General features: G+C 43.2%; 1 protein-coding gene across 1 annotated transcript; it reads right to left on the bottom strand.

The window, feature by feature from the left end:
• Nucleotides 1-633: 633 nt before the first annotated feature.
• On the bottom strand, nucleotides 634-11,321 carry LOC148505647 (uncharacterized). Its single transcript, XM_088447932.1, has 4 exons — nucleotides 11,273-11,321; nucleotides 10,747-10,801; nucleotides 8,212-8,239; nucleotides 634-2,942 (listed from the first exon to the last, which is right to left on the bottom strand). The coding sequence occupies exon 4, from the start codon at nucleotides 2,919-2,921 to the stop codon at nucleotides 1,062-1,064; it is 1,860 nt and encodes a 619-aa protein (XP_088304058.1). The 5' UTR covers nucleotides 2,922-2,942; nucleotides 8,212-8,239; nucleotides 10,747-10,801; nucleotides 11,273-11,321; the 3' UTR covers nucleotides 634-1,061.
• Nucleotides 11,322-12,224: the final 903 nt, after the last annotated feature.

Here is a 12,224-nt window from a genome sequence, read left to right as displayed (position 1 = left end):
GGTTAGAGGAATAATACACAGTAGGGTAATGGTAGGGAGTACATAGGATGCAAATGAGCTGCCATGGGGTACCCAGCTGGGAAATGACTGAGAATCACTGATCTAGAACATTGATTGTAGACCTGATTTTAGGGGCCTCAGAACTTCATCAAAGGATTTAATAATACAGTTGGTGTATCGGGGTGTAGTCGGCATCCTGACGGTAAGTATTAGGGTTAGGCTGCGGGAGTGGAGCGTTAGACTACGGTGGGGGGGGTTTATGGTTAGGCTGCTGGAGCAGAGGGTTAGGCTGCGGGAAAGGTGGGTTAGGATTAAATTATTTATCTGCATGCATCAGTATTTCCACCACCGGCATGGTGTATGCAGGATCACATACCCAACCCGGGGTATCATATATACTGTGTTTACCCACAGTAGGGGTCATCTTCTGTCAACAGTCTGACTGTGGAAAAGGAAATCTCATTTTTGCAGTGCTCTACATAACCATAATACTTTACAAAGAACGCCATCACCCCGTCCAACTCCCTCCTGACTTGTGCAAACTTTTGCTTCTCCATAAACTTTGGAGAGAGGAAGACTCGTTTTTTTCCTTCCATCAATAGACTATATAAAGTTGCCCAGACTTTTTTCCTATTGACTTTTAATGCCGATGACATACCACATTAACATAACGTGACATAAACAGTAGAACATACTACAGCAATCAATTTTATATGGCGGCTCTTTTTCATACAGCACAGTATGAGCCACATTGATAGGCAAATATGGCAGCCCCCAGTTTTCGAGATCGTAACACTGATGTCGGCCTGCTTAAAATACACATTTATCATCATCATCACTCAGAGATTATTCATGCATGATACTTTTAAATAAATTTAAATAACAGTCATCGCTTTGTTCAACTCTACGTTTTCCGGGTGACTTGCTTTCCCTAGCTTGTCTTGTACGTTGTATATTTTTTGCTCGCCCTGCCCTTGCACCTTTGCCAAGTTGCTATCTAGGTGTGGAGAATTTTGTCTAAACCTAAAATGAGCATTTCCTTTAATACGAAACAAGATTGCTCAACTTTGACTATGTGGGCTTTCTACCCTGTGTATTCTCAGGTGCCTAACCAGATGCGAGTTACTGGTAAAACTTTTCCCGCACTCCGAGCAAGAGTAGGGCTTCTCCCCCGTGTGACTTCTCTGATGCCGAATAAGTTTCGAGTTATTGAGAAAGCATTTCTCACACTCAGGGCAGGAATACGGCTTCTCGCCCGTGTGAAATCGGTGGTGCCGGTTAAGCTCCGACGAACTGCGAAAACATTTCCCACACTCAGAGCAAGGATACGGCCTCTCGCCCGTGTGAATCCTCTGGTGTTTGATAAAGTCCGAGTTCCTGATGAAACATTTTCCACACTCGAAGCAGGAAAATGGCTTCTCTTGTGTGTGGATTCGTTGATGACTATTACGCTCTGAGCTACTCAGAAAGCATTTTCCGCACACGGAGCAGGAATATGGCTTCTCGCCTGTGTGAATTCTCTGATGTCTGTTGCGCTCGGAAAAACTGGTGAAACATTTCCCGCACTCAGAGCAGGAATACGGCTTCTCACCTGTGTGGATCCGGTGATGTATGACGAGATATGAATTGCTGCTAAAACATTTCCCGCATTCATAGCAGGGATATTGCTTTTCCCCCGTGTGGATTTTCTGGTGCGCAACGAGATTGGAGTTAGACCTGAAAGATTTCGCACACTTAGGGCACGAGTATGGTTTCTCTCCAGTGTGGATCCGCTTGTGTGCGACGAGGTTTGAGCTATTGGTAAAACATTTGTCGCATTCTGGGCAAGAATACGAAGGTTTTCCGGTGTGAATTTGCTGGTGCCTGGTAAGGAGTGTTATTGTTCGAAAACTTTCCCCACAAGCGGAACATGAGAGCGGTTCGTCTACTGTCTGTTTACCATACTCCTCAGTATATGTAGATAGAGTGGTATACTGAGTATCATCTGAGGGTGCATAAATGTCACTGTCTGTAGGATTTATTTCTTCATATGGGGCTGATTCCTCCTTAATATAAGTAAAAGAATATGGTGTATAATCGGTCAGTGGATACATTTCAGTTTGTGAAAAATTTCCTCCATCGCATGAGACTGATTCCTCCTTAATATGAGTAGATGTATACTGTGTATGATATGTGGGTGTATAATTGGCAGTGTCTGTGAGGGTTCCTCCATCACATGAGACTGATTCCTCCTTAGTATGAGTAGATGTAGACTGAGTATGATATGTGGGTGTATACATGTCAGTGTGTGTGAGGGTTCCGCCATCACATGAGACTGATTCCTCCTTAATATGAGTAGATGTATACTGTGTATGATATGTGGGTGTATAAATGTCTGTGTCTGTGAAATTTTCTTCTTCACACGAAGTTGATTCTTCCTTAACATGAATAGATAAATATTGTCTATAATCGGCGTCTGTATAAATGTTGGCGTCAACGAAGTTTCCTCCATCACATGAGACTGATTCCTCCTTAATATCATTAGATGTATATTGTGTATTATTCGTGGGTGTATAATTATCAGTGTCTGAGTGGTCTCCACCATCACATGAGACTGGTTCCTCCTTAATACGAAAAGATTTATACTGTGTATAGTCTGTAGGTGTATAAATGTCGTAGTCGGTGAGGTTTGCTTTATCACATGAGACTGATTCCTCTTTAATTTGAAAAGATGTGCACTGTGTATGATCTACGGGTGTGGCAATGTCAGTGAAGTATGGTCCTTCATTTGAAGTCAGTTTCTCAGTAACATTCTTCAAAGCGCTCATTGTGTTTCGTTCATCTGTTGATGAGGATTTTGCAGTCTGGATATTTAGGTCAGTACTGTGATCCTCTTTCATACAGTCCGGTGAAGAAGTAGCAGTGTGGGGTTCTCCAGACATTTTTTGTACTGTCAGTGAAATCTGACGGAAAGAAATACATTGTGGTTAGGTGATATAAACACTGGGATAAACCTAATATTATTAAAAATGACAACATCCTACATAAAACCTTCTTTTAAACTAAGCCCAGATTTACCAGCTTTTCTGGTGCACTGATAATCGTAACTGAAGAAGCAGTTATAATATATTGCGAAACGCGTCGTATGTGCCTGTAGCAACATACTACTTTGTACAAATGATCAGCTCAAAGCTACATGCTCTTCTCCTAATACCACCACATCCAATAATATCACTTATTCCTCACAATTCCTACAATGGCATGTGATGGCAAGTCTTTAATAAGTACAAGTAGTACAATTTACACACTGGACCCTCAGATTGTGAATGTCTAAGGCACAGGTTTTCAAACTCAGGAGCTCTTTCAGACCCGGTCGCAAGCGGCCACGCGGTCGTACGCGGACAATGTTAAGCGACTGCGCACGCTTCATTCTTTGCGTGCGCAAACTACTCGGAGCGATCACAATCCGCTCATTCGCCCAGCAGAGACAGCCCAGTGTAATGAGTGACAGGAGAGGCCGTTTGTGGGTGGTAACAGGGGCAGGATACTAATAACGTGAGAGTGGAGGTGCGAACGCAGGCGTGCCTGGGTGTTTCAACGCCGTTTCAGAGGCGTGCATAATTATCAGCCAGCGTCATAGTACAGGTCACCTGACAGTTTTTACACAGAAGTCATCGCAGTGCTTGCGGTAAGGTAAGGCAACCACAAGTGCTGCGATCCCTTCCGATGGTCCTCGATGTACCAAAGTTTTAATACACTTCCTGGAGATGACGTGCGCTAGTGGGCGTCTCTACATAAGATAAAGGGCGTCTATAGACACAAAGTGATCGCTCGCCAAAACAAAGTGGGCATGCTTATGCCTTTCCGAGTGAGCACCTACCATACCGTCACTTAGCCAAATTTGCATACGCTGGGGGCGAGCGATCGCATCTAGCGAGCGGGTCGGAATCAGGTCCTCAGTCCTCAGGACCCCAAACAGTGCATGTTTTCCAGGTCTCCTCACAGAATCACAAGTGAAATCATTAACTCCACCTGTGGATCTTTTAAAATGTGTCAGTGAAAAAAGGAATACACCTGTGCACCTGCTAGATGACCGAGTTTGAGAACCACTGGTCTAAGGTGTCGGAAGAATGAATGTAATTTAAGAGAAGAAGAAAGAAGAAAGGAAGACATCGAATAAAGCTGTTATCTTGGGGCACATCCTCAGATGTGAAGGAAGGACCCAAAACTTTTCTTCAACACAAAGTTTAGGCCTTTTGACGCTTCGTAGGTACCGAATACATCTATAGTGGGTTTTATAACAATTCTCTTTTATTAGGGTCGAGAGTAAATAATTTAATACCCTTTCCCTTATTGTGGATCAGGCCTTCTCATCCTATGGCTTGCCCAAGTTGGCCTTCCATCTATGTTCAGGTTTAGGTGTCAGGGATTATTTTGTGTTGAGAATTATACTATAAAGTGAAATGTTTGTAAAGTTATTTAGGGTGTTCTGGAAATGCCTTCCCTTGGAAGCAAATTAATAAAATCTAAGAGTTGGAGAAATTTGAAAGGGCTTATTACGACCAGATCAAATCTGTGCTGTAAGCTGTTTGTAGGGGCGAACAAGCCCAAACTTTGACACAGCCACCATCTTAATACCCCTATTTTGTCATAGATTAGGTCAGACACGGAGCAAAATCAGGGTGGTTCAACTTGCTTCCAGGTCAATACATTTTTATAACTTGTGTCGGAGTAAACCAGCCACCAGGTGACTTAGATGGGATGCAGATTGTAACATTGAAATGTCTTGAGAAAAAAATTTGTTCTTGGGGGCTCGTCCTCACAAAAAAAATGTATCAGCCAGTTATGAAATTGACCAAGATATGTACATAGATAGGCCATTTTAATTTTAGTTATCCTGTCTAGCCAAGTTATTACATTATCCCAGAGAACAGGTTACTTTGTATCATTGCAAGGATTTGAGTATAGACTACCTTGTAGATGGTACAGTATCATAGCTACTTGTGATGTATACTACCAGGTATATTCAGTTTTCTATGCATTAATATAATTTTTTTTTTAAGAAGCTAATATGGGTCGGAGATGCATGGAAGGAGTTTGATATTAACAACTGAGATCAAGTGGTAAGTTTTAGGGGTTGGGTACAGGATCCAGACGGTCAGAATATCTACAGCAGCATTAAAAGTGACAGATTTAGGTAATTATTGTGACCCTTACCCTAACACACCCCTTCCGCAGCCTAACCCTACATTACTGCTTGCATCCCAGAAAAAAAATTCCTGTCAAATCAAAGTACTGAGCATTACAGGGTCAATGGATTTTGTTGAATCACCGTCTACTGAGACAGCAGAGCTTAATTGTCATTAAATAAATAGATCCGGCTTAAGGCTTGCCTCGTGTTACCATGTGTTTGTCTACCTGGAGTGGAACACACTTCAACATTGTGTATCAGGTGTGGGATGATCGGAATTCAAGAGCCGTGGAATTACTTTGGGGTGGACCTCGAGGTCTGTGCTTTGGAGCAAAAGTGATTTTGGTGGGTTTTTTTTAAGTGTTTCACAGTCACGATTTTACATCAGCTAATTCCCAGAGACAGCCACTTGCCAATAAATTTCACGCGGCAGTGGCTAAAAAAAATGGCTAATGGCTGCCCATAATTAATTTACCATCTAGGTAATGAATACATCAACACGTGCACTAATTTAAATGTCGCAATCCCCCCAAAAATCTTCATCTCCCCGTTTCACACACTGCTGTACAGCTTACGAAAATGACATTCCCTTCACATCAAATCATATTTACCGTTCACCCATAAATCATTATATGCATAACAATGACTTCCCGATAATTAAAACCGTTTTTTCACACACATGAGACAGACGGTCATGCTTGGCAAGGTGGTGAGTTAGGGAGCTACAGCCCTACTCAAGCTGCTTGGTCAATGTTATTGAAGGCATACGCTCTCACCCCCTTCAATTTCCCAATGATGTCTCCACTGGACAGAAGACATGCAACATGACTGTGACGCCTAGAGCACAGGTTCTCAAACTCGTTCCTCAGGACCCCAAACAGTGCATGTTTTCCAGGTCTCCTCACAGAAACACAAATGAGATAATTAGCTCCACCTGTGGATCTTTTCAAATGTGTCAGTGAGTAATGACTACACCTGTGCACCTGCTGGGTGACCTGGAAAACGTGACCTGTGTGGGGTCCTGAGGACCGAGTTTGAGAACCACTGGCCTACAGCATATATAACTCAGAGCTACATCTCCTAAAAAAATAATACATCTTCTGCCGTTCTTGTCCCTTTGTTATCTGAGCATCATGCACCAAACCTTAGGGCCGAATGTAGTAGGGTCAGAGTCCAAAAAAAAGTGCAGATTTGTCTGTACCGACCTGTTACATTTGGCTCATGGAGTTCATATCCTGCATGGGAATTACTAAACATACTCAAGTTAATCTCAATCTTCAACCTTTCACAGATGAGGATTTACTTGATCTCAGATTTGTGAGTACTGAAACACTATCTTTGTCCCTTCGCTCGCTAATGGCACCACTTAATTTGCAGCAATCGATCCCCTACTGGAACATGTGAGGCACACAGACCACGGAAAGAGAGAATGGAATTTAGTTCAACACGGGGACATTACCCGTCACCTGTACGAAGAGTTTCCTGCCACTGTATCACTTATCCATGTAGACCTGTGGTGTCAAACTCGAGCCCTCCAGCTGCAGTGGAACTACACATCCCAGCATGCAATGCCACAGTTTTGCTATAAGGGCATGCTAACACTGTGGCAGGGCATGCTAGGATACATAGTCCCACAAAAGCTGAAGGGCCTGAGTTTGACACCACTGATGTAGACAGTGATGAATTTGTGTTTGGGCGTTGTTGATGTTTCAAGTTCTCGCTTGCCCTATTGGATGTGGATTCTCTTCCCGATACCCAACTAGTCATAGGCTGGAGAAAAACTTGCAGCCTCTCCTTTTCCTGGATTTAAAATAGGACAAACCTTGTTCCTACAGAATAAATGTTCTGCTCACTGCAAGAATTTGTGCGTTGTGGGAAAACCTGGATATAGGGTCAATGTTCTTTCCCACGCGACTGTGTGGGGGTTTGGGTTTAAGTTTTTAGTTCAGTGTACGGCAGTGGTTGAACTATCTGTGCAGTCGCTACGGTGCCAAGAGATGAGGGTCATTCTCTACATCTGAGGCCCTTGCTCCCCGCCTGATGCCCAAATCACTACCTGAGGCCCCAACTCTGCTCTAAGCAGAGCAGAGAGCCTCATATGAGTGGGGCAAGTGCAGTGGCAGCAAACTCCTGAAATAGAGCCTGGGAGGCTACAGCAGCATCGCCGTGCCCTTACCCAAATTTTGCTCTGTGTCCTGGGGATGCAACTGTTCCGTCACTGATGTATGCTTAATGTCAAAATGGGATGTAGTCAGCATCCTGGGGGTAAGTATTAAGAAGGGAGGGAGGGATAGGCATTACGGGGAGGGTTAGTCTGCGGGTGGGGAGCGTTAGGGTTAGGCTGCGGGCATGGTGGGTTAAGGGGACAGTTAGGGCCAAGATGCGTGGGGGGGTTAGGGTCAGGCTGTGTGAAAGATGATTAGGGGGAGGGTTAGGCTACTTACCTAATCCTGTCGGGATTCTGACCATTGGGACGCCGCTGTTGGTAATCTAACAACCGGTATCCCGACTGCCGCGATCCCGTACCCAACCCGTCAAAATGTATATTACTTATGTAACTATTTGCTATGTTCCCCCTAATATGCTTCCTCTTTCACCGTAAGTTAAACACAGACTATTAATGTTGAAATACTAATGTTCTTTAGCTTGAATGTGAAGGAATTAAACAATAGGGAAAAGAGGAAATTATTCCTGGACTGTATAACAAAGGCAGATTGGATATTAGAGGTATTTCAGAGTCACATATTAATGGTAGTTAAATCCTGAAATCTAAACCTGGGTTAGGTGACATGGGCTTATTACACTCCCTTATTATAGTACTGCACTAAGTTGCTCGTGTCACTACAGAAAGGGACGAAACGCATCCAATTTTTCCATATACATGTGTTGCAGAATTGGCACACTGATCCTCACATAGAGAGGCAGAAGCAGCCGATGATCAGGGTCAACTGGAATTTGCCGTGTGTCTTCTTTTCCTTATTTTGGATGTATTTCATTTCAGTGGACCAATCTTATAAATAATGATGAAGACAGCAACTTACCAGCTTATGGTCCACAAATGATTAGTACCTGCAATAGAGAAAGTAACGTGACATATAGCCTAGTATTTTGAAAAATTGTACAATTTCCATACCATAAGCGCGCTAAACCGGAGATCATTTAATCAGAAGAAAACTAACCCCTGCAAACACACAACATCCTCCTCCACATGGATAAGATCATTGGCCGATACTGAACCCATAAACCTGATTTAGCCCCTCCGCTACCTATTAATATACCTCTCGGAGTCAGGGCAATGGAGGAACACTATTCATTATTAAGGGGAGATGTACTAAGCTGTAGAAAGTGATAAATTGGAGAGAGATAAAGTACCAGTCACTGTCATCTTACAGACTGTGTTTGAAAAATGACAGTTAGGAGCTGTTTGGTTGGTACTTTATCACTCTCCAAAGTTTAGTACATCTGCCCCTAAGTCTGTTAACAACTGCACAATACTGTGCAGAGGTTCGTCAAATAATGTCTCTTTACAGCTAGGGATTAATTCATCTCGTATTCAGTGACTCTTAAATATTATAAGACAGTTCAAAGTAACAATTTCCTGGAGCGTAATCATATAGATATATAACTTTTAGGAAAGGGTCTGTCCATTTATTCACAACCTGTCTTTCTTGGGCAGCCTCCCAATTAGTGTATAGGACCCCTAACCTGACATTACCAGTTCATCAGCCACCCACTGCAGGAGGTGGAGCCAAAGGCTTCCGATACTGGCGGACTGGGGGTGGAGATGTGTATTGGATGCATAAACTGATTGGACTGGCAGAGGCTCCTGTCCAATCAGGTGCTGTATACAGAACACACCTCCTGTCTAGGCAGGTTTAGTTGCCATGGAGAAAAAAAACTCTTGGTTCCACCTTTTGGTGCCATTTATCGATGGCAGGCAACAGTAGGGGTCTCACATGGGGGAACCGATACTTGGGAGGGACACGAAAAAGTATTCAACCGCTTCAACAACTGTTGAATGCACCAGATTGCTGAGGATCGCAGCTGTAACTAGCTCTGTGTGCATCACTGCTCCATACCTCTGGTTATACACCGTTATAATGAAACATAAAAACATACAAATAATGTTTTGTTTATTTACAATGTTGAAAATGTCACTCTAATATTTCACCATATTTTTCTTCCCTTTCCTCAATCACTCGGCTACACTTTCCAAATTACGACTCTCAAGTTTTTGTTTCTTCTCCAAAAATCACAACTTTGGAAAGAGATAGATTCCTCGTATATTTAATTATATTCTATTCATGATGCTAAACGACTGTAACCAGTTATCGTGAGACGGAAGCCCTAGTATTAGCCAGAGTACTACATTCATATTAGATCAAAAGGAAAGGAGGGGGGGATTTGGTGAGTCAAATATTCTAAAAAATATTTCTACGCTGAATAATTAACCCATCTAAACTTCATTTACTTATTTCCACACTACACCTGCCTTCTGGGTTATGGTCGAGTCACACGTTTATCCCTTGGGTAAGTGGTTTTGTTTGTCCTGCTTACTCGACAACCTCATTTCAGAAAGACAGGGGACCTGCACCTCATAAACAGATAGGTTCCCTATTAGTGTACTAGACTGGGTTAAGGCGGATGAAAGCCAAATCCCCATTGAGCTGGAATATCCCTTTACCTAGAGAGGGAACACTATTATCAAAGGGTCTTGAATATGTAGTTGTGCCAGCCACATAAAGCATAGTGTGGTAAAAATACAGTTTTACCTCATTGGTTTTCATACTACATAGTCCACATAATATGAAAAGTAAATCCTAATATAACAGATCAGTGACGAGCGGTGAGGTCAATGGCTGGTAATGCACACATGGAGATGGGTTTGAGTCCTGGGAGCTTGTCTCACCCCCTACTCACTGTAACTCTCCCCTCACTACACTAAGCTTCAGTGTCCATTGATTCTCCTACCTGCATCACTGTGTATTCTCTTGCTTCTGCTGACTGAGCTCCGATCTCTAAACACTGCTGGGCACTTCCTGGTCACATGACACATCCAAGGTGTCCATCAGTGCTCAAGGCATGCTCCCCATACTCAGAGGCATGCCTCTATTAGCTCTCTTTCTGTGCAGCTTACTACCTGTGGTGTGGCCCCTCCCCCAGCACTGTAAGCAGTGTCCGACTATACAGAAGCGAGGCTGAGCTGTGGCTGCCTCATCTCTCGTCTCCCTGCAGTCCCAGGTAGATCCACAAAGCTGGTGAGTGGTAACTACAAAAATGATTACAATAAACAAAGATGATGTTTATAAGTTATACATATCTTTGTATTGTTCTAATCAATTTTCATATCAAATCTCAGGAGTATGACAGGGGAGGCTCTGCCTCTCCTGCCTACCCTGACTGCACGTCCCTGTAACAGGTATGGGACACAAATGTAGTAAAACATTGGTGGAATGGAAGCAGTGAAAAGTAATGTCATCGAATGACGCTGCAAAATAGTGATAAGAACAATGATACCTCATCTACTCAGTATAACGAGCCACAGACATATAATGAATGCTTATAATGTTACCAACCTGGGTTACTCACAGTCACCAGTATTGTTTCCTAAGCACCATCTTCCCTGCGCATCTGAGCCAAACGGAAGTTAGGAATAAAGACATAAGTCACATAAATGAATACATTACAAAAAAACAAAAAGAATAAAAAAAATTAAAAAAAAGTCAGTAGTATAGTATGTATACAGCATCAGTATACAACATCTGTACAATGTGAGGATGGGACGCAAGTCAACATAAATATATAGTATATACAAAGATGATAAACATTTGTCCGACAAGGGTATATAACACATAGCCTAGCATGTACAGTGGTGGCCATGTAACAAGCGCCATTCGCGTCCGTCTATCCTGTACATGGCTGGTCTGGTAACCCAACCTACAAGGTGTACTATAGCTGTGACTCTGGTCCTGTCCTGTTATCTGGGGGGGGGGGGGGGGGGTAGGTATAAAATGGATGGGAAATAGACTAGTGACACCAGAGGCTGCTCCACCTGCACTATGACATAGACACCTAGTGACAGCCTGTAGTAAATGTCATTACCTGGAGTCACTGACTGTCCCATCAGCAGCAGCAGCAATCTCTCTGGTCTCTCCTCTCTGCTTTCTATTGCTTCAGTCTTAAAAGGAAATGGCTAGCAAAGCACTTCCGGTGTGTGCGTTCCACGTCGCTTCCTGTTGCTTGCGTTCCACGATACTTCCTGCACTACAGAAGGGTCAGACTGGTCCTGTCTAGCGGCCGCGGGAGAGATGCATTATGGGAGTTGTAGTCTCATGGGTACAGAACGCAAAAGCCTCTCCAGCGCTAATTGTAACTGCTGCTAGTCAGTCTCTGAGTCCAGAGCCCACAGTGACAGCCATATAGCTTAATATGATCATAAACTGATTACTTATACAGACTATTATATATCTATATATACACTGTGTATGTATATATATATATATATATATATATATCTATATATATATATATACATATATCTATAGCTATATATACTGTGTATATCTCTCTCTATATATATTTGCAACTTTAAAATTGATGTTGTAGTCTTGCAGATCTGGTGTCAGCTGTACCAATCAATTATTAAGTAACCACATAACATTACATGCTTCAGAACTGTTGCACTACTACAGCATTGGTGTCTCGTCGATGTCCTACCTCTATACATTTAAGCTCCCGGACAACGTAACATAGGGAATTTGGCGTATGTAACGCACGGCCCCACCCTATGAATTTGGCGTATGTAACGCGCGCCCCCACCCTGTGAATTTGCCGTATGTAACGCGCGCCCCCACCCTGTGAATTTGGCGTATGTAACGCGCGCCCCCACCCTGTGAATTTGGCGTATGTAATGCGCGCCCCCACCCTGTGAATTTGGCGTAAGTAACGCGCGCCCCCACCCTGTGAATTTGGCGTATGTAACGCGCGCCCCCACCCTGTGAATTTGGCGTATGTAACGCGCGCCCCCACCCTGTGAATTTGGCGTATGTAACGC

This window comes from Taudactylus pleione, unplaced genomic scaffold (genome assembly GCF_031769625.1).
Source record: "Taudactylus pleione unplaced genomic scaffold, aTauple2 ptg000445l, whole genome shotgun sequence".
Lineage (NCBI taxonomy): Eukaryota > Metazoa > Chordata > Amphibia > Anura > Myobatrachidae > Taudactylus > Taudactylus pleione.
This window is presented reverse-complemented; position numbering and strand designations above follow the sequence as displayed.